Source organism: Oryx dammah, unplaced genomic scaffold, assembly GCF_014754425.2.
Source record: "Oryx dammah isolate SB20612 unplaced genomic scaffold, SCBI_Odam_1.1 HiC_scaffold_3, whole genome shotgun sequence".
Lineage (NCBI taxonomy): Eukaryota > Metazoa > Chordata > Mammalia > Artiodactyla > Bovidae > Oryx > Oryx dammah.
In genome coordinates, this window is record NW_024070187.1 from 91,916,228 (window position 1) to 91,936,814 (window position 20,587).

Consider the following 20,587-nt stretch of genomic DNA (forward strand, 5'->3'; position numbering starts at 1 on the left):
GTGATCCCATGGACTGTAGCCTACCAGGTTCCTACATCCATGGGATTCTCCAGGCAAGAATACTGGAGTGGGTTGCCATTTCCTTCTCCAGGGGATCTTCCCAACCCAGGGATCAAACCCAGGTGTCCCGCATTGGAGGCAGACGCTTTAACCTCTACCACCAGGGAGGTAAATTACCATCAGGTAATATACTTACCTTTATTTCATTAGAGTTTTTTTCCCCCTGGGGTTTTATCTCATTCTTTCCTTTGGAACAAATTCCTCTATGTGCTCATTTCATTTGATTTTCTGTGTCTGTTCCTGTGAATTAGGTGAAACTGTTATCTCTCCTGCTCTTGGAGCTGTGGTCTTGTGTAGAAGTGTTTCCAATGTAGGTTTTATGTGTTGGGTGGCCTTGACAGGCCAGTTAGGGGTGGAGCAGAAGGGGTGGGGTGGGTTTAAGGGAGAAATACCAATAACCTCAGATATGCAGATGACACCACCCTTATGGCAGAACGTGAAGAGGAACTAAAAAGCCTCTTGATGAAAGTGAAAGTGGAAACTGAAAAAGTTGACTTAAAGCTCAACATTCAGAAAACGAAGATCATGGCATCTGGTCCCATCACTTCACGGGAAATAGATGGGGAAACAGTGGAAGCAGTGTCAGACTTTATTTTTTTGGGCTCCAAAATCACTGCAGATGGTGATTACAGCCATGAAATTAAGACGCTTACTCCTTGGAAGAAAAGTTATGACCAACCTAGAAAGCATATTGAAAAGCAGAGACATTACTTTGCCAACAAAGTTGCTTCTAGTCAAGGCTGTGGTTTTTCCAGTGGTCATGTATGGATGTGAGAGTTGGACTGTGAAGAAAGCTGAGCACCGAAGAATTGATGCTTTTGAACTGTGGTGCTGGAGAAGACTCTTGAGAGTCCCTTGAACTGCAAGGAGATCCAACCAGTCCATTCTGAAGGAGATCAGCCCTGGGATTTCTTTGGAGGGAATGATGCTGAAGCTGAAACTCTAGTACTTTGGCCACCTCATGCGAAGAGTTGACTCATTGAAAAGACTCTGATGCTGGGAGGGATTGGGGGCAGGAGGAGAAGGGGACGACCGAGGATGAGATAGCTGGATGGCATCACTGACTCTATGGATGTGAGTCTGAGTGAACTCCGGGAGATGGTGATGGACAGGGAGGCCTGGCGTGCTGCGATTCATGGGGTCTCAAAGAGTCGGACATGACTGAGCGACTGAACTGAACTGAACTGAGGCTGGGCTGAGGCATCCCTGGCAAGATGCCTGGAGCTGAAGTGGATACCAGCCATGGTTCTCCTGGTCTGGATTGGGGTTGCCATGTTGGTGGGATGGTTAGAGTTGGAGTGGGCCCAGGCTCGAGGGTGGGCAGGGGCTGCCTTAGCAGGCTGACTAGAATGGCAGCTTTTCAAACTGCTGCCACTGTGCTGGGACTCAGAGAGAGTAAGTTTGTGCACAAGCCCTTAAGGGGGAGTCTTGGTTTCCTATAGTTCTCTGGCTTTCATAGATGTCCATCTCATGGGTTTTCAAATCCAGTTTTGGGGCCTCATCTTTCCAGAGCAGGTCCCAGGGCTATGGGACCCAGTGTAGAGCTTGAATTCCTCACTCCTTGGGGAGGTCCTTCAAGTTTGTGATATTCCATTCTTCTTTTGGGTTCCTTTCCAGGGGTATGTGTCCCCGCCTACCCATCTTGATGAGGTTTTTTATTTATATCCTTAATTGTAGAAGAGCTGTTCTGCTAGCCTGCAGGTTTTTCTTAAAGAGAGTTGTTCTGTTTTATGTAGTTGCAGTTTTGATGTGTCCATGGGAGGAAGTGAGCTCAGAATCTGCCTACTCTATCATTTTGATCTCACCTCCAGTCTCTTCTTATTGCTTGTAAATGGTTTTATATATAAGAGTATAATTCTAATTAATATAATCTGCATTAAAAAAATGTTTGTCATTTACCTTTAAAATTTTTCTACAATGTATTCAATATATTTGACTTTTAACAGTTTAACTCATCAGAATGTATCAGTTTTTCTCCTACCATTTCTTCCTTTGCTTTTATGCGTAGGCCTTTTAAAGCATAAAGGTCAATTGCCTGCTATGTTTTATTAGCTAACAGTTTATTAGCCAGTTGTGGACTTGCCCATTCATTTATATGCTGTACTAAATTTGAAGTTTTATATTTAATTATAGGAGAAGTAAAAATTGATGGGAGAGGAGTTGGCCTTGGCATCCAGGTCTGTTGCCATGATCACAGGCAGCACATAGGTGTGAAAAGGATAGGGAAGCCATGGACTCATGGGGAAAGGGTTAAGCATCTCCTACTTGCCACTTCCCTTGCTGCCTCTTTAACAACTACCTCATGTAACATTTATAGTAGCCAAGTGAGTAGGTTATCTTCATACCATTTCAGGTTTCTCTACCAGGAAACTGCAATTCAGAAAGATTAGGTGACACACTCATAGTCCCCAAGGCAGGGAGAACTGAGTTGTGATCCGAGAACACATATACTTCCATGGAAACCTTTGGTTCATCCAACTCAGTACATTCCTTACGTTTCTGTCCTCTGGTCCTCCCAGTAGGTCCTGGGAAAGTAATCTTTATGATAGTAAGGCGAGGACTTGGTTCCCAAAAATTTAGATGGCTGTGACAACCTATTACTATTATTGTTACAATAATAGCACAGGTTATTAGTAATTCCCAAATGTCAAACTTGGCAGGCTTGCAACCTGGCAGCAATTTGCACAATAAAGGCATAGTGACTTGTTTAGGTAAGACAGAGTTCTTTTGTGTTTGAGAGAGGGTGAATAATTATTTTGGATGCTGGCTTGAGGAGTAGCAAGAGGATGTTTATTTTCCATGCTTCTCAGTGACATCCCCAGTTGAAATCCCCAGATTATAGTTAGGTGACTGAGCACCTAGAATGTGGGATGTTTTTAATAGAAGCCTATATATGATTTGTGTGGAATCAGATTTCATCATATACTACATTTAATACAGGCAGAGGAAGGCACTATTTAAGAAAATGTTATAGGAGGAAACTTTATTGATTAAGCTCACTTTTTTGCATACATCTTTTAAGAGGCCACTGTCATTCCACTCTGCCATCGAGAACATAATATATTTTGACAGCTCCTTCCCCAAACAATTGACATATTTGTAGCTTTTTACATTCAAGATTCTCCACTGCCCTCTGAGCTTGGCTTATTTAGATACTTTTGAAAAGTGTTAGTTGCTCAGTTGTGTCCGACTCTTTTCGACCTCAGGGACTGTAGCCTGCCAGGCTCTTCTGTCCGTGGGATTTCCGGCAAGAGTACTGGTATGGGAGCCATTCTCTTCTCCATGGGATCTTCAACCCAGGGATCGAACCCAGGTCTTCTGCATTGCAGGCAGATTTTTCACCATCTGTGCCACCAGGGAAGCCCTTAGATACTTTTGGTAGTTAGTAAATGTTATGTATCAAAGCATGGATATGTTAGATCGTCAGTACAGTGCCAGCTTTGGGAATGTGGTGTCCTAGCCTAAAGTGGACCAGGAACATTTGATGTGTGTAGATGGGCACCCACACCAGGAGTGTGTTGGCTCTACAATTTGTGGGAGAACTGGTTGGACAGGTGCTTTCTGCTGGCTATCCCACCTTCCCTGGAACCATAAGATATCTGGGATAGGAGAGAGAGAGAAGACTGGGGGAAGGGAGAGAGAAGACGGGAGTGTGGACACTCATCAGGGTAAAAGGCAAAAAAAGAAACAATCGGAGTGAGAGCTGCTGAAGATAATGTATCTAGTGTAAAGAATTCAGTAAATATGGATGCATGTGTGCACATTTTACTTTGGTCCTCATAGAAGTTTTTTAAATAATGGGATTAGGGTGATTTTTCTTTCATTGTTGTGCTTTTTTGGAATTTTCAAACATAAAATCTTAAGGATAAATATTACTCAGCTGTGAAAAGGAATACATTTGAGTCAGTTCTAATGAGGTGGATGAACCTACAGCCTATTATACAGGGTGAAGGAAGTTAGAGAAAGATAAATATTGTACATTAACGCATATGTATGGAATCTAGAAAGATGGTACTGTCAATCCTAAAGGGCAGACTTTTGGACACAGTGGGAGAAGGAAAGGATGGGGTGATGTGAGAGAATAACATTGAGAACATATACATTAGCATATATAAAACAGATGGCCAGTGGGAGTTTGGTGTATGACACAGGGAACCCAAAGCCTATGGTCTGACAACCTGGAGGGCTGGGGTGGGGAGGAAGGTGCATGGAGGGAGAGGGCCACATGTATGCCTGTGGCCAATTCATGTGGATGTATGGCAGAACCCATCACAATATTGTAAATTAATTATCCTCCATTTAAAATAAATAAAGTTTTTAAAAAGGAAAATAAAAATCAATTGCTAAATTGGTCTCTGCCTTGGAATATTGCAAACCCTGATTTCACCCTTATAAGCCTAGAGCTTTCTTTCGTCTTATCGGAGCTCCGTCATTCACTTCTTTAAGAGAAGGCTTGTTTCTGTTTGCTCAAATGCAAGTCTGTGTTCTCACAGTAACCTTCTTTTTCTTTGCACCCAGCACGGGACAGCGTGGGCCTCCTCCTCTTGCAGCATGTGCTTTTGCACTCACGGGGAAGTCCGATGCGAACCCCAACCCTGCCCACCACTGATGTGTGGACGCCAGGAGCTGGAAGTCATCCCCGAAGGGAGCTGCTGCCCAGTCTGCGTGGGCTCTGGGAGTGAGTATGAGCTCGTAGAGAGAGACCCTCTTTGCCTGTGAGGTTTACCTGGTGACACCTCCTCTTTCTTGCCTAGTGTGTGGCTCAAAGATCCCTGAGCCCGTTCCTTATTGGAACCGAGTCATAGCCTTCCACTTGGCAGGGAATGACGTTGTAAACTGTGAGGTTGGAACAAATCCTGAAGCTCCATTCCAAACTCAGGGTGCTGAGGCTCTCTGATTCATTATTTTGTCTTGGCCAGATGTAACCCTTTGTGTTCCCAGCTCTTGAGAAGGAAAAGAGGAAGGACCCGATCCTTTGATATGATTCCATAAGACCCAGGTAGTTCCGATGGCTTTTGGTGGACAGAAGAACAAACATCACTTTTCTGGGTATCAGTAGTATCACAACACTAAGTCTGATGGCTGGTCTTTAAGATTTCATGTTTTTCTCCAAAACACACTGAGCCGGAAGCAGTATTTCATTTGTCTTTATGGTGTCTTTGATGGAGAGATTATGCCTGCCTGTGAACCGAGGCACAGCCCAGCAAGCCAGGCGTGTGCTTCCAGCCTTCTACTTAGAATCTATGCTTGGACCAAGTACCGTTTTATTACATTTTAGAGTTATATATCCCTTTCCATTTTTATAATTAAGTAGCATATACTTCATGACAAATACAAATTATTGTCATTGCTGTATTATATTCTCTCCTGGTGTATAATAGCTCAAATTACTCTTTTTAAGTAGTACCTGGAAGCTACATTGTAATCTTGCCTTTTTTCTTTAAAAAGACTTCTGGCTTCTTTCTGATTCCTAGTTATTCCATTCCGGGCCACCATTTACCCTGGAGAACCTTTCTGGGGATTGCAAAGTATGGTAAGGGAATGATGAAAGTAGAGTGCATTCCTCCTGCATTTCAGTTGTCACCCACCAGAAAGAGACAGCCAGCCAACTTTGGGCTGATAAGCCTGCAAGGAAAAATATTCCAACCACAGTGTTTAGGAATCGGGTGGAGGGTGGGCTGTCTGGGTCTGTGGGCTCCTTTCTTACATTTTACGAGAATTTCTATTAACTCTCTATGAGAAAAATCTATTGGAACCATTTTGCCTGGAGAGATTGGAGGATCAGCCAGTGCCAGCTCCATAATTTCCTGGGTGCATAATAAAAATGCAGGGCCCTTTGTTCAAAAAGGACTTCCCCAGTGGCTCAGACAGTAAAGCGCCTGCCTACAATGCAGGAGACCCTGGTTCGATCCCTGGGTCAGGAAGATTCCCTGGAGAAGGAAATGGCAACCCACTCCAGTACTCTTGCCTGGAAAATCCCATGAATGGAGGAACCTGGTAGGCTACAGTCCCTGGGCTCGCAAAGAGTCAGACACGACTGAGCGACTTCACTTCACTAGTTCAAAAAGCAGGGTGGGGAAGCTTTGGTTTTTCTTCCATGATCTTTCTCAGCCTGTCATGTTTTTAATTTGCTGTTAATGTCACCCACCCTTAGGCATGGGGATATTTGCTGGATGGGTGAGTCCTCCTCAGGCACCCTAGACCCCTCCTGCTATTTGGTGCTTAGGGTGTGTGCACTCCTGAGGCACCTGTACCCAGGTCCCCAATACAGGTAGAGGGTGGCAGCTTTCACTGGGCACAAATCTGGGCTCAGGCTCCTGAGAACCCAGGAAGGAAAGGAGGCAGGGAGAGGTAGGGCCATTCATGAACTGAGGCTCCAAACCCCTTGCAGAGCTACCTGTCCCACCAGACTTCACTTAGGAAACTCAGAGAGAAAGTTAAGAACTCCATACAGTGGCTCCAGAGCTATACCCCAAGCCCAGGGTCCCCTAGTTTGCACTGTGCCCCAAAGCACAAGACTGTGTGTGACTGCACTGGCATAGATGCAGCCAGCCCTGAGATCATGGTGCAGTTCAGTTCAGTCACTCAGTCCTGTCTGACTCTTTGTGATCCCATGGACTGCAGCACGCCAGGCCTCCCTGTCCATCACCAACTCCCGAAGTTCACCCAAACTCATGTCCATTGAGTTGTAATGCCATCCAACCATCTCATCCTCTGTCGTCGCCTTCTCCTCCTGTCTTCAATCTTTCCCAGCATCAGGGTCTTTTCAAATGAGTCAGCTCTTCACATCAGGTGGCCAAAGTATTGGAGTTTCAGCTTCAGCATCAGTCCTTCCAATGAACACTCAGTATTGATTTCCTTTAGGATGGGCTGGTTGGATCTCCTTGCAGTTCAAGATATTCTCAAGAGTCTTCTCCATCACCACATTTCAAAAGCATCAATTCTTCAACACTCAGCTTTCTTTATAGTTTAGCTCTCACACCCATATATGACTCCTGGAAAAACCATAGCTTTGACTAGGCAGACCTTTGTTGGCAAAGTAATGTCTCTGCTTTTTAGTATGCTATCTAGGTTGTGCAACACCCTCAGTAACCCTTATTGCTCTAACCTTCCAGAATCCTGTTCCTACGAAGGCCGTGTGTTTCAAGACCGGGAGGACTGGCCATTGAGTCGGTGCGCCAAGTGTGTGTGTAGAAATGGGGTCGCCCAGTGCTTCGCAGCTCAGTGTCCACCTCTGTTTTGTAACCAGGTAAGGAAGACAGCCTCAGAAAGGACCCTTCACAGACTGTTGACTTCACTATTTGGGAACCGGGAGTCTCTTCTGAGATGATGGCAGGCAGGCCTCGCAAGTACTGAAAACGAGAAGCAAAAGCTGTTTTATTTTCCTTATAGTTTTGGAGACCACCCCTGAGACATTTCTTTTACCCTTAACAGCTACAGATAGGCCTAATTACCAGTCATTTAAGCTAATTGTTACATAATGAAACTGAGCCTTCAGGATACACACAAAGGAGCCACCAAAATCTAGTTGCAGGTGTTCCAAAAATGTCTAGCTAAACATCTGGAAAATTCAGTAAGATGATAGGATTGCTATTGTTTGTCAATATATAAGTACAGACTGCTTTTTAAAGACATATAGATGTTTCTTTGAACCTGATTATCCAGATGTACATGATTTAATTCTTAATGCTTCAAATTACCAAAGGAGTTTTTTCTGGGGAGGTTTAAAATAGTGGGAACTTGTTCTTCATTTAAAACTGATCTGAGAAGAGGGTGGGATGTATGGAGAGAGTAACATGGAAACATATATTACCATATGTAAAATAGATAGCCAATGGAAATTTGCTGTATGACTCAGGGAACTCAAGCTGGGGCTATGTGACAGTCTAGAGGCCTGGGATTGGGGGAGGGGAAGTGGGAGGGATGTTTGAGTGGGAGGGGACATGGGTAGACCTCTGGCTGATTCATGTTGATATTTGGTAGAAACCAACACAACACTGTAAAGCAGTTATCCTTTAATTAAAAATAAACTAGTTTACTTATTTTTAAAGTCCTTAAAAAAAGGACTTTACATAGCCAGAGCTCAACTTCTATAAAAGTGTTTTTTAAAAGTAAAACAAACAAACAAACGGATCAGATTTTCAAAACATGACTCTTTGATACAGATTTGCAGGAGAAAGTCAAATGCAAATAAATTTTGTATCCATGGTATTTTGTAGTTTTTTATTCTTCCAGTAGCTCCCATGGATGTTCCTTGGCAGTTGACAGATAACCATGAAAGGAGCTTGCCTCCAGTTGAAAAATAGCTCATTTTTGATCTGAGAAAAAGCTGGAAGCCAGCATTCAATTGATACAGAGCAGTACTTTGTGTCAAATAAAACAAAATCAATAACGTTGCATATTGTGACAGTTGGGCAGTATTTTTAAAAGTAGACAAAAGGCGATTAGGCAGGAAATGCTAAATGCCAAATAAAGGAAAAACTTATCTAATTGAAAGACCAGATTGCATTATCACATATCTCCATTCATCATGAAGTCTTGTCCTAGCTTTCAGATTGCAAATGAGCTTCTTGGTAGAGTTGCAGAATAGCTTACATTTGAAAGATATTGTAGTGTTGGAGCATTTTGACTTACACATCCCAGGGTTTAGTCTTTTATGTAAGAAGCTTAATTAAGCAGTTTGCCACCATTACGATCAGGGAGGTGGGACAAGGGAAGGAGGAAACACTCCATTGTGAACCTTCTGCTTCAAGTCTTTAAAAACAACAATGACTGCATATCATGGGTTAGCTTAGAATACCAGAAAGTGCTGGTTCCCATTTTTTAAAATGCTAAACTCTAGCTTCAAAGAGTACTAACTTATAGTTTGCATGGATTAACTTAAAAAGATGAAATTTGTTGCCATAATATAGAGCTAATTGTTATGCAAGCATTCTGAAGTCTTGACAATAGATTGATTTTAAGCACTCTTGTATCAAGTTTATAGTTTTGCCTTGACATTCAAAAATACCCAACTGTCAGATTATTTAAACCAGTTTTCTTGATTTAATATCACTATTAAAACATTGGGTGTTCTGATGATATAAAGAGGCAGTCAATCCTAAAGGAAATCAGTCCTGAATATTCTTTGGAAGGACTGATGCTGAAGCTGAAACTCCATACTTTGGCCACCTGATGCGAAGAACTGACTCATTTGAAAAGACCCTGATGCTGAGAAAGATTGAAGGCAAGAGAAAGGGACGACAAAGGATGAGATGGTTGTATGGATTCACTGGCTTGATGGACATGAGTTTGAGTAAACTCCAGGAGTTGGTGATGGACAGGGAAGCCTGGCATGCTGCAGTCCATGGGGTCACAAAGAGTTGGACATTACTGAGCGACTGAACTGAACTGATAGAATTAGCACCTTGGTTGGAAACGTAATCACTGTCACCATCTAACCATCACCATCCCCATATTTGGGGTATTTACTATTTGATAATCATTAATTTAAAATCTTTTTTATTTTCATAACAACCTTATGAAGTACAAGCTATTATTATCATCCCATGTTGCAGTAGACAAAACTGAGATACAAAGTTTAAATACTCTGCTCAAGGTACCATCGTTAGGAAGAATCTGTGCTTCTAACCTAGGCAGCTTGACATTACAACTTCAACAGACCACACTTGACTTTGATTTTTACCTGTTACACTACATCGCCTCCCTAAATGATGAGTCACATGTTGTTTACATCTAATAATAATCACAAAACAGTAATTGCTAACATCATCAATCATGATTGCAAGCATTTTATATGAGTTAACTCATTCAGTATTTTTTTTAAAAAAAGTTCATCGAAGTAATATATTTCCATGTGTTGAGCTCTAAAAAAATTTGATTTTTAAAATAAAGTGTTTTTTTTTTAATTGTAAAAGGAATCTGTGTTCATTAAGGAACGTTTGAAAAAAGCAGTAAAGGAACTGATCATCCATATTTGTACCATTCAAAAACATCATAGTAGATTTTTAAAAAATTCATTCCAATTTTTTGGTAGGCAAATGTGGATATATTTGCATAGTTATAATCAGATTTTTGGAGTTAGTGATTATCTCTGATAAAAGGAGTAATTCCTGTGTTCAAATAAGGGGTTGTTCCCTTGGTGGGTGGTATAAATTCACACTGAAATTGCTTGCATCCAGTTTTTGTCCAGATGCCATGTAAACAGAGGCCTCTGTTCATATTTTTGTAGGCTTGTTAAAATGATCTGTTCACTCCGATGAGAGTTCTTCCTGTGGCTCTATTACCACTTTTTTTTTTTCAATACCACCATTTTCCCATTCCCAATATTGATTAATCTAAGTGAATTAACCTTCATCTTCAGATATTTTCTTAAAAAGGTGAAAAATTGTTATGTCTTTCGAGCCACTGATGTGTTGCAGAATTATTTCCTATTTGCCTACACTCATGAAAGATTATTTGTTGGGGTCCAAAATTTAATGAGATTATAATCTCCTTTCCACTGAATTCTGGAATTTAGTGCCCTGGAGGAGTCCAAGGTGGGTCTGTTTTCTCTTCTGTTATATCAATTAGTTTACTCTGTTGAATTTTTGCAAGATGTTTCTTTATCTTTATAATTAAGACATTTCCCCAGGGTATTTCTAAGGAAAGTGTCTTTTCACATATTTTACCTAGAATATTGTGAAGCCCTTTCAGTCTGTATTCCAGGTGTGAAATGTTTTCTTTAGTTCTGGCCTTGATTAGTCATGTCTGTTCCAATTATGCTCAGTTCTCAGAAACACATATGATTCTTAGACTGCTCCTCTACCATCTCCCCTCATTACTGGTCATATTCTGCCTCAGTATTTTCACTTTTGTGTCTTTGCTCTGCATTATGGGGAGAGCTTCTTGAGTTTGTGTTTCCTGCCTCCATATTGATTTTAATTTGATGATTTCTTTAATTTTCTTTTAATTCTTCCTTCTTTCTCTTATCATTGGTTCTTCTAATTTTTTAAAATTCCAATGCTTTCTTTTTCTATATTGCTTTTTGCTTCTTTAATAAAGACTGCATTTTCTTCTGCCTTACTCAAGTTGCAAAATGGTTTTTAAATCTTTTACTTGAGATCCTGCAGTATGTTGGTTTCAGAAACCTGCCCTTTCTGTGAATCTTCAGAGTATTATTACTTTTCGCTTGCGCTTTAGGATTTTCCCCCAAGTTCCTTTCTTTCTATTTGCTCAGCCTTAGAGAAATCTGTTCATACGCAGTGCTTCAAAGCTGCAAAGTAAGCAGCATGCAATTGGCTAATACCTGCTTCTTGGGTTCATTGTTGTTGTTCAGTCGCTAGGTGATGTCTGACTCTTTGCAACCCCATGAACTGCAGTACAGCAGGCTTCCCTGTCCTTGACAATATCCCTGAGTTTGCTCAAACTCATGTCCATTGAGTCAGTGATGCCCTCCAACCATCTCATCCTCCATCACCCCCATCTCCTCCTGGCTTTAATCTTTCCCAGCATTGTGATCTTTTCCAGTGAGTCAGCTCTTCACATCAGGTGGTTAACGTATTGGAGCTTCAGCTTCAGCATCAGTCCTTCCAATGAATATTCAACATTGATTTCCTTTAGGATTGACTGGTTTGATCTCCTTGTAGTCCAAGGGACTCTCAAGCGCCTTCTCCAGAGCATCAATTCTTTGGTGTTCAGACTTCTTTATGGTCCAACTCTCACATCCATACATGACTACTGGAAAAACCATTCTTTTGACTATACAGAGCTTTGCTGGCCAGGTGAAGTCTCTGCTTTTTAATATGCTGTCTAGGTTTGTCACAGCTTTTCTCCCAAGGAGCAAATGTCTTTTAATTGTGTGGCTGCAGTCACTGTCCTCAGTGATTTTGAAGCCCAAGAAAATAAAGGTCTAAGTGCTTAGAAAGGTGTGTGTTTCCTTGACCAAGGCTCTGGCCAGTTTTAACTTAATGTTGCTCTACTGTACTGAGATCAGATTTTTTGCTGTCTCCACTGCCCAATTTTCTTAAATTTTGAATTCATGAAACATAAAACTATAATCTCTAGTTTGCAAGAGTTCTCACCATGTTTCTTGGGGACTGTGTGCTTTACATTTGGGGTGTCCTCATCCCCTTTTTTTTATCACTTCCTCTACCTCCCCCAGTGCACATATTTCCCATTCATTTTGTTATCTTTCTTTTTGTTTCTTTTTTTACATTATGGGCTCTGAGTAGATGTAGAAAGGCATTGAGGGAAGTGAAGGCTACAGTGGGCACTCTGATAGCTTCAAATAGTAGTGGCCACACACTGTGGGGACGAGCCATGTTATGTTTGGCACTGAGAGTCAGAGACTTCAGAGGAAGTGATGGTTCTCATTTCTATTTGGTTAACAAAACAGAGAAAGGCCACCAAAAGTCTAATGGTCATTGTGACCCCTCTTGGCAGTAGCAGGGGATTGTCTGTTCTCCTTTTTGATGGCACAGTTTTCATCTCATTTTTATATTTTCAGAGGTATCATAGGAGAAGATACTTTGTCATGAACTATTAGCCATAATAAACTATAAAGTTTATCATAGTATTTTAATTTAAGGAATATAGTAAACCATAATTAAATACAGTTGACCTTCAAACAGCATGGTTTGAACATAGGCAGATTTTGTCAATAGTATATGGTGCAGTATCCCATGATCCACAGCTGGTTGAATCCATGGATGAGGAACCACAGATGCGGAGGAAACGTGGATACCTAGGACTGACTAAAAATTATATTCCAATTCCCAATTGCATGATGGGTCAGTTCCCCTTACCTCTATTGGTTCAAGGGTCAACTGTATATCCTTAGTGGTGGCCCTATCTTAAATTATAATGACATTGATCATACATATTTTTTTTGTACTAAACTCCTGTGATTACTGATGGTACTATATTAGACTTAGAGTTGGCAAATTTTTCCTGTCAAGAGCCAGATAGTGAAAGTTTTCAGCTTTGTGTGCCATGTAGTTGGGACAACTACTCAACTCTGCTATTACAGCACAGAAACATCCACAGGTAATACGTACATGAGTGTAGGTGGCTGTGTTCTAGTCAAAGCTTATGGAAATTGGTGGTGGGCTGGATTTGGTCATTTGTCTGTAGTGTGCTGGTCCCTGTATAGTCTATAGGTTTGGAAAGGCAAATCTATGAGTTGGAGGTGATGGAATTCCAGCTGTGAAATTGTGTTAGTTGTACAGTTTTGTCTGACTCTTCGTGACCCCATGGACTGTAGTCCACTAGACTCCTCTGTCCATGGGATTCTCCAGGCAAGAGTATTGGAGTGGATTGCTATTCCCTTCTCAAGAGGATCTTCATGACCCAGGAATCGAACCCCAGTCTCCTGCACTGCAGGCAGATTCTTTACCATCTGAGCCACCAGGGATGAAAACGATGCCAGCTGAGCTACTTAACATCCTAAAAGATGATGCTGTTAAAGTGATGCACTCTGTATGTCAGCAGATCTGTAAAACTCAGCAGTGGCCACAGGACTGGAAAAGGTCAGTTTTCATTCCAGTTCCAAATAAAAGCAATGCTGAAGAATGTTCAAACTACCATACGATTGCACTCATTTCACATGCTAGCAAGGTAATACTAAAAATCCTTCAAGTTAGATTTCAGAAGTATATGAACCGAAAACATCCAGATGTACAAGCTGTATTTAGAAAAGGAAGAAGAACTGGAGATCAAATTATCAACATCTGTTGGAAGATAGAGAAGGCAAGGGAATTCCAGAAAAAGCATGTATTTCTGCTTCATTAACTGTGCTAAAGCCTTTGACTGTGTGGAAAGCAAACTGTGGAATACCAGACAGTATTCCACTGAAAGTGATGGGAATACCAGACCACCATACCTGTCTCCTGAGAAACCTGTCTGCAGGACAAGAAGCAACAGTTAAACCATATGTGGAACAATGGACAGGTTCCAAATTAGAAATGAGTATGTCAAAACTGTATACTGTAACCCTGCTTATTTAACTTATATGCAGAGTACGTGATGCCAAATGCCAGGCTGGATGAATCACAAGCTGGTAACAAGACTGCAAGGAGCAATATCAATAACCTCAGCTATGCAGATGACACCAGTATCAGTAACCTCAGATGTGGCAGAAAGCTAAGAGGAAGTAAAGAGCCTCTTTATGAAAGTGAAAGAGGAGAGGCAAAAGAGCTGGCTTAAAACTCAACTTTCAAAAAACTAAGATCATGGCCTCTGGTCCCATCGCATCTTGGCAACTAAATGGTGAATGTGTGGAGATGGTGACAAATTTTATTTCTTTGGGCTTCAAAATCACTGTGGATAGTGACTGCAGCCATGAAATTAAAAGACACTTGCTCCTTGCAAGAAAAACTGTGACAAACACACAGTGTATTAAAAAGCAGAGATATCACTTTGTTGACAAAGTTCCATCTAGTCAAAGCTAGGGTTTATTTCAGTAGTCATGTATGGATGTGAGTGTTGGACCATAACAAGGGCTGAGTGCTGAAGAACTGACTCTTTTGAACTGTGGTGTTGGAGAAGACTCTTGAGAATTCCTTAAACTACAGGGAGATCAAACTTGTCAATACTAAGGGACATCAGTCCTGAATATTCATTGGAAGGACTGATGCTGAAGCTGAAGCTCCAATACTTTGGCCACCTCATTTGTAAGAGCCGACTTTTTAGAAAAGATTCTGATGCTGGGAAAGATTGAGGGCAGGAGAAGAAGGGGTTGACAGAGGATGAGGTGGTTGGATGGCATCCCGGACTCATTGGACATGAGGTTGAGCAAAGTCCGGGAGATTGTAAAGAACAAGGACAGCCTGGCGTGCTGCAGTCCACAGGATCTCAAAGAGCCAGACACCACTTAGCGACTGAACAATAACAACAATGAAGAAAAGAATAATAGAATTCAGGCATATATTATAGCAATAAAAGCGTACTGCTAAAACGTCTTCCATTTCTCTGACCCACTTTGCTGACTTGCCTCTTCAGTCCTGTTTATACAGCACAAGTCCAAATGGGATCTAAATTCACCATCATGAAGTTCTGTTGTCTCCAGGGATATTTTCTCTTTAATGTCCTTCCTTCTTGTTCTAATTGGTCTCTGTTTGTGAAAAAAGATTCTATGTCTATAGAAAAAATCTTTCTATTAGAAGAAAGTCTAATAAAATATATAATTAAGCATTGCCAATAAGAATCAGAAAACTTGATTTTCCTTGTACCAGCCTCTATACAGGTGATTACTCCTCCTCTATGCTTTCCAGTTGACTCTGCCACTGTCCTTGGTTTAGTCCCTGTTGATTAAGATAAATTATATTGAGTCAATATTTCTGTTCAAGATTTGTGATCATGACATTTGTCTACTTTTTAGTTAACATTGTATAAATTCATTGTTTAGTCCCATAAGGTTACTGAAGAATGAATATGACATCAGATATAACTTTATTTTTACTTCCTTGCTGAAATTTTATTAAACTCAAGAGCTGAGGTCAAGGAATGCTCAATGATTTCAATCCAAGTCCAATTTTCACATACTCTGTGAAACATCAATTGTCATAATATTTTTATAGACTTATCCAGTAATAAAAGTAACCTAATACAGAGAAAACAATTGTCATTTTAATTCCAGTGATTCAGGTGTTTGAAATTAATCCCTAATAGAGAGTAATGCATTAATCTAGCTGATCATATGTAATTGGGTTAAAATAACCACAGGCATGACTGGAACTTTCCATGAAAAATTAAGGTTATTTGACACTTTCCACGACCCTCACCTTCCCCCAAGTACCCTGGCCTTATTTTCTTGCAGAGTGAATTCCGTATAGATTATGATAGTGGAAGTCAGAAACAGATTCAAGGGATTAGATCTGATAGACAGAGCGTCTGATGAACTATGGATGGAGGTTCATGACATGGTACAGGAGGCAGTGATCAAGACCATCCCCATGAAAAAGAAATGCAAAAAGGCAAAATGGTTGTCTGAGGAGGCCTTACAAATAGCTGAGAGAAGAAGAGAAGCGAAAAGCAAAGGAGAAAAGGAAAGATATGCCCATTTGAATGCAGAGTTCCAAAGAATAGCAAGGAGAGGTAGGAAAGCCTTCCTCAGTGATCAGTGAGAAAGGTCTCATCACTTCCTGGCAAATAGATGGGGAAACAATGGAAACAGTGAAAGACTTTATTTTCTTGGGCTCCAGAATCATTGCAGATGGTGACTGCCACCATGAAATTAAAAGACACTTGCTCCTTGGAAGAAAAGCTATGTCCCACCTAGACAGCATATTAAAAATCAGAGATATTACTTTGCCAACAAAGGTCCGTCTAGTCAAAGATGTGGTTTTTCCAGTAGTCATGCATGAATGTGAGAGTTGGACTATAAAGAAATTTGAGTGCTGAATTGATGCTTTTGAACTGTGGTATTGGAGAAGACTCTTGAGAGTCCCTTGGATTGCAAGGAGATCAAACTTGTCCATCCTAAAGGAAATCAGTCCTGAATATTCATTGGGAGGACTGATGCTGAAGCTGAAACTCCAATACTTTGGCCACGTGTTGTGAAGAACTGACTCATTTTAAAAGACCCTGATGCTGGGAAAGATTGAAGGTGGGAGGAGTAGGGGATGACAGAGAATAAGATGATTGGATGGCATCACCAATTCAATGGACATGCGTTTGAGTAAGCTCCAGGAGTTGGTGATGGACAGGGAAGCTTGGTGTACTGCAGTCCATGGGTCGAAAAGACTTGTGCATGACGGAGTGACTGAACTGAACTGAATGATTATGCAATCTCATTTTCTGCTTTTTGTGAAAAGAAGTGCATATAACTGTTCAGGAGGTATCTTCTGTATAAATTCTACCACTTCGTTGTAATTGAAACTTGGTTTATTCTAATCTTCCTTCTTTTGGCTTTAATTTGTCTTCCTTTCTTCTATTTTAAAAGCTGTAATGATGTCAGAATGAGAAGCTGATTCTTTGTCTTCTCATTGTTGTGAAAATTCTTTTTAGGGCAGCAGAGACAAAGGGTCTGATATTCTGGGGGTGGGTGCGGTAGAGCTGAGACTGTAGGAATAAAGAGGTGGGGTGTCCTTTGGGCATTTAATGTTTGTCACACATATTTCTCTGTACTGCCATATTCCCATTAATAGATATCTCAGGGTGTGATTGATTTTTTTTTCATGTTAAAGTGAATAAAGTGAAAGTGTTTGTCACTCATTTGTGTCCGACTCTTTGGGACCCCCTTGATTATAACTCACCAGGCTCCTCTGTCCATGAAATTCTCTAGGCAAGAGGACTGATGTGGATAGCCATACCCTTCTCCAGGGAATTCTTCCCAACCCACAGATTAAACCTGGGTCTCCTGCATTGCAGGCAGATTCTTAACCATCTGAGCCACCAAGACTGATTTTTCTCATGTTAAGGACCTCCCTAATACATATAGTTGAATGTGTGGATTCACATAAAGATCCAGAAGAATAGTGAGATAGTTTATCAATGGAGGGATCCCTTAACTTTGAGATTAGTGCTAACTCAGCCGGAGTGTAAATGCTCTGAAGTGTTGAAATGGCTGATATTCTGAAGTCCTCTCTGCCAACCATTTACCATTAGTGGTCACCTTGGGCAAGGTGTCTCTGTGACCTTGGGCCAGTTCCACAACCTTTCTGGTTTTCACTTTGCTTGTTTTAAAAGGGGAATGAGAGTCCCTACTTCACAGGTTCACATAAAGTACCTAAAACAGTACCTGGCAAACAAAATCTACTCTTCTTTCTATTATTATTATTTAAAGTTGGGATATATTTGCTTTACAGTGTTGTATTGGTTTCCGCTGCTCAGTGAAGTGAATGAGCTAAATATATATATAATATATATATGTATATTCCCTCTCTCTTGGCCCTCCCCCCATCCCCCACACATCCCAGCCATCTCGGTCACTACTGGGCATAAACCCTGAGAAACCATAATTCAAAAAGACACATGCACCTCAGTATTCACTGCAGCACTGTTTACAATAGCCAGGACTTGGAAGCAACCTAGATGTCCAAGGAAGTACTATTCTTACTGCTATTAGCTGTGCTTTCATTTGTTCTTAGAAGTAGCTGAGAGTTGAGGAATGTGCAAACTTCTCAAGTTACACTGCCCTGAGAAGTGCTAATTCTTATCAAAGCACCAGGTGACTAATAAATATGAAAGGAGAGGAAATTGCTATTTCTGGCTGCTTTGAGGCACATGTTTGAGTTGGCTGTGAGTGAAGTTTTCCTGCTGTCGTGGATCTTATTAATATCGCCTTCTGATGGACTCTCTTTGGGGTGTTAGGATGAAACCGTAGTCCGCGTCCCTGGAAAATGTTGTCCACAGTGCTCTTCGCGGTCGTGCTCTGCTGCTGGCCAAGTGTACGAGGTAAGCTTTGATGTGCCCCTTGTAGGTGTTGTGACACGCGTTCTTGCACATCTGCCCACTGCTCTGCTAACCATCATTCCTCCCCCGCCCTCATCTGACACTGTGCCAGCATTAGTAACTCAGTACATAAACGGCTTTTTTCTTCTCTTCATGGAAAGTCTTTCTGAAAAAATTAAATCAGAGAGGATTAGAAATATAAGAGAATGTGCTGGCAAGCAGCACCTGGTTCATGAACCGTGGTGAACTTTCAGTTCATACCTCTTGAAGGGAAAAAGGAGTACCATTGGTTGCTGTCAATGGACACTTAACCTGGAGCCTCTGGGAATATCTGTCTGGGTTGGACTTTATGCCCTGATATTCAAAGACAGTGTCTCCTGACTTACAGTGAGGTTGGGAGCGATACAGGGTGGGAGGAGAGAGAGGGAAGGGCAAGGAGTCTGGTGGTGGCGGAGCCTGCAAGCTTGAAGGTACTATTGGGACAGTGTAGGTGACTACCCGGCACAGAATAGGCACCAAACGAAAGTGAGTTCAACAAATCGAATGAATGAATGTTCTGTCTTGGGAGTGCCCAGCTGAACCCAAAGAAGGTTACCTTATTCTAAAGCAAAGAATATATCAAAAATAAACCCAACTACTTCCCTTACTTACCAGTCATTCTGAGGAAAAGTAAATACAAATTGTGATTTTTGACTCTCAGCAGAGAATCTGGAAGAGTATTAGGGGATGAATGACATAAATTCTAGATGGGTCCCTTGAAGTCTAGATGAAAAGAACTCATGGGGAAATGATTTTTCTATATACTAGATCTCTGCTGTCTAATACAGTAGACACATACATGCTAGATTATTTCCTTCTGGAAGGAAAAGCCTCTGTATCTGTTATGCTGTTTATGGCTGCCAGCAACAGAAATGCTCCTCTAAATGTGGCTAAGATGAAACATTTATGACCTCACATCACAAGAAGCCCAGAGGTGGGGAAGTTGCAGGGTTGGTCAGGTCTCCGTGCTGTCTTTTGATCTTTGCACTCTCCCATCCTTAGCATCTTGGCATTTGCTTCCTGGCTTGTCCCTTCATGTTCCAGCCATTGTGTCTTCCACAGCTTCAGGCAGCTCGTCCTCACCCAATCATTACTTAAGCCTAATGGAAGAAAGGGGTGGCTTTTCTTCTTTTATGGGGTGAAGAGAGTCCTTTCCTCAACCTCTAGCACTCTTCCCCTGGGGTCCCCTTGGTGGGGGACTATGTCTGTGGGCTGGCTGCAAGGGAAGCTGGAAAAGTGAGTGTGTGGCCATGAGAACTGGGTCTCCCAGCAAAGAAGAGCTAAAGAATAATCATCACTTAGCCAGCAACACTGACTTCCTCTGATGCTCAGTGTTCCCAGGCCTCTGTGTACCTAGCATAAAGCGGGCAGGCCCTCAAGGCATCGGCAGAATGAATCTAGTTGAATAAGAATGAATCCAAAGTTCTCTTTGGACATTTCCTGACTTTTTTCCTTAGAGCCTCTTGCTGTGTGAATGTTATCATTTCTCAGGATTACATTCAATGTGACTCAATTGAAAACTAATAAAAAGTTGTGTGTCTTGTGTGCCTCAGATTTCTATTTGATACATGTGACATTTGATTTTCCACTTTTTTCCCCCTTTCTTCAGCATGGAGAGCAGTGGCATGAAAATGCCTGCACCACGTGTACATGTGACCAGGGCGAGGTCAGGTGTCACAAACAGCCCTGCCCTCCATTAAGATGCGAAAAGGTATTTGGGAGTGTGCAGCTTGATTCTCCAACTTTTATCAAGGTCATTTTCGAAATGCATTTCTTAGTCCATTGTGTCCCTTGAGGAAAGAGAAAGTGTTATGATGCTCAGATTATGAGATAGAGGTAGGAAGCACCTGCCTCCCAGGAAGGAGGTGGGGATGGAGGGGAACCTGCCTCCATCTGGGGAGGTGGGGGAAGGGAAAGTGGACGTGTTACTTGCTCTGTTATGTCCGACTTTTTGCAGCCTCATGAACTGTAGCCTATAAGGCTCCTCTGTCCATGGGATTCTCCAGGCCAGAATACTGGAGTGGGTTGCCATTTCCTTCTCCAGGAGATCTTCAGGGATCAAACCCAGATCTCCTGCATTGCAGGCAGATTCATTCTTTCCCATCTGAGCCACCAG

The 20,587-nt window shown here is 41.6% G+C and overlaps 1 protein-coding gene across 1 annotated transcript in view; it reads left to right on the top strand.

Annotated features, from left to right (window-relative positions):
• Window positions 1–20,587, top strand: part of FRAS1 (Fraser extracellular matrix complex subunit 1) — a 507,275-nt gene that overhangs the window by 210,139 nt on the left and 276,549 nt on the right. The window contains exons 5-8 of the mRNA XM_040237169.1: window positions 4,579–4,738; window positions 7,176–7,309; window positions 18,352–18,435; window positions 20,081–20,182. Coding sequence (XP_040093103.1) covers window positions 4,579–4,738; window positions 7,176–7,309; window positions 18,352–18,435; window positions 20,081–20,182 — 480 coding nt within the window. The remainder of the gene's footprint in view (window positions 1–4,578; window positions 4,739–7,175; window positions 7,310–18,351; window positions 18,436–20,080; window positions 20,183–20,587) is intronic.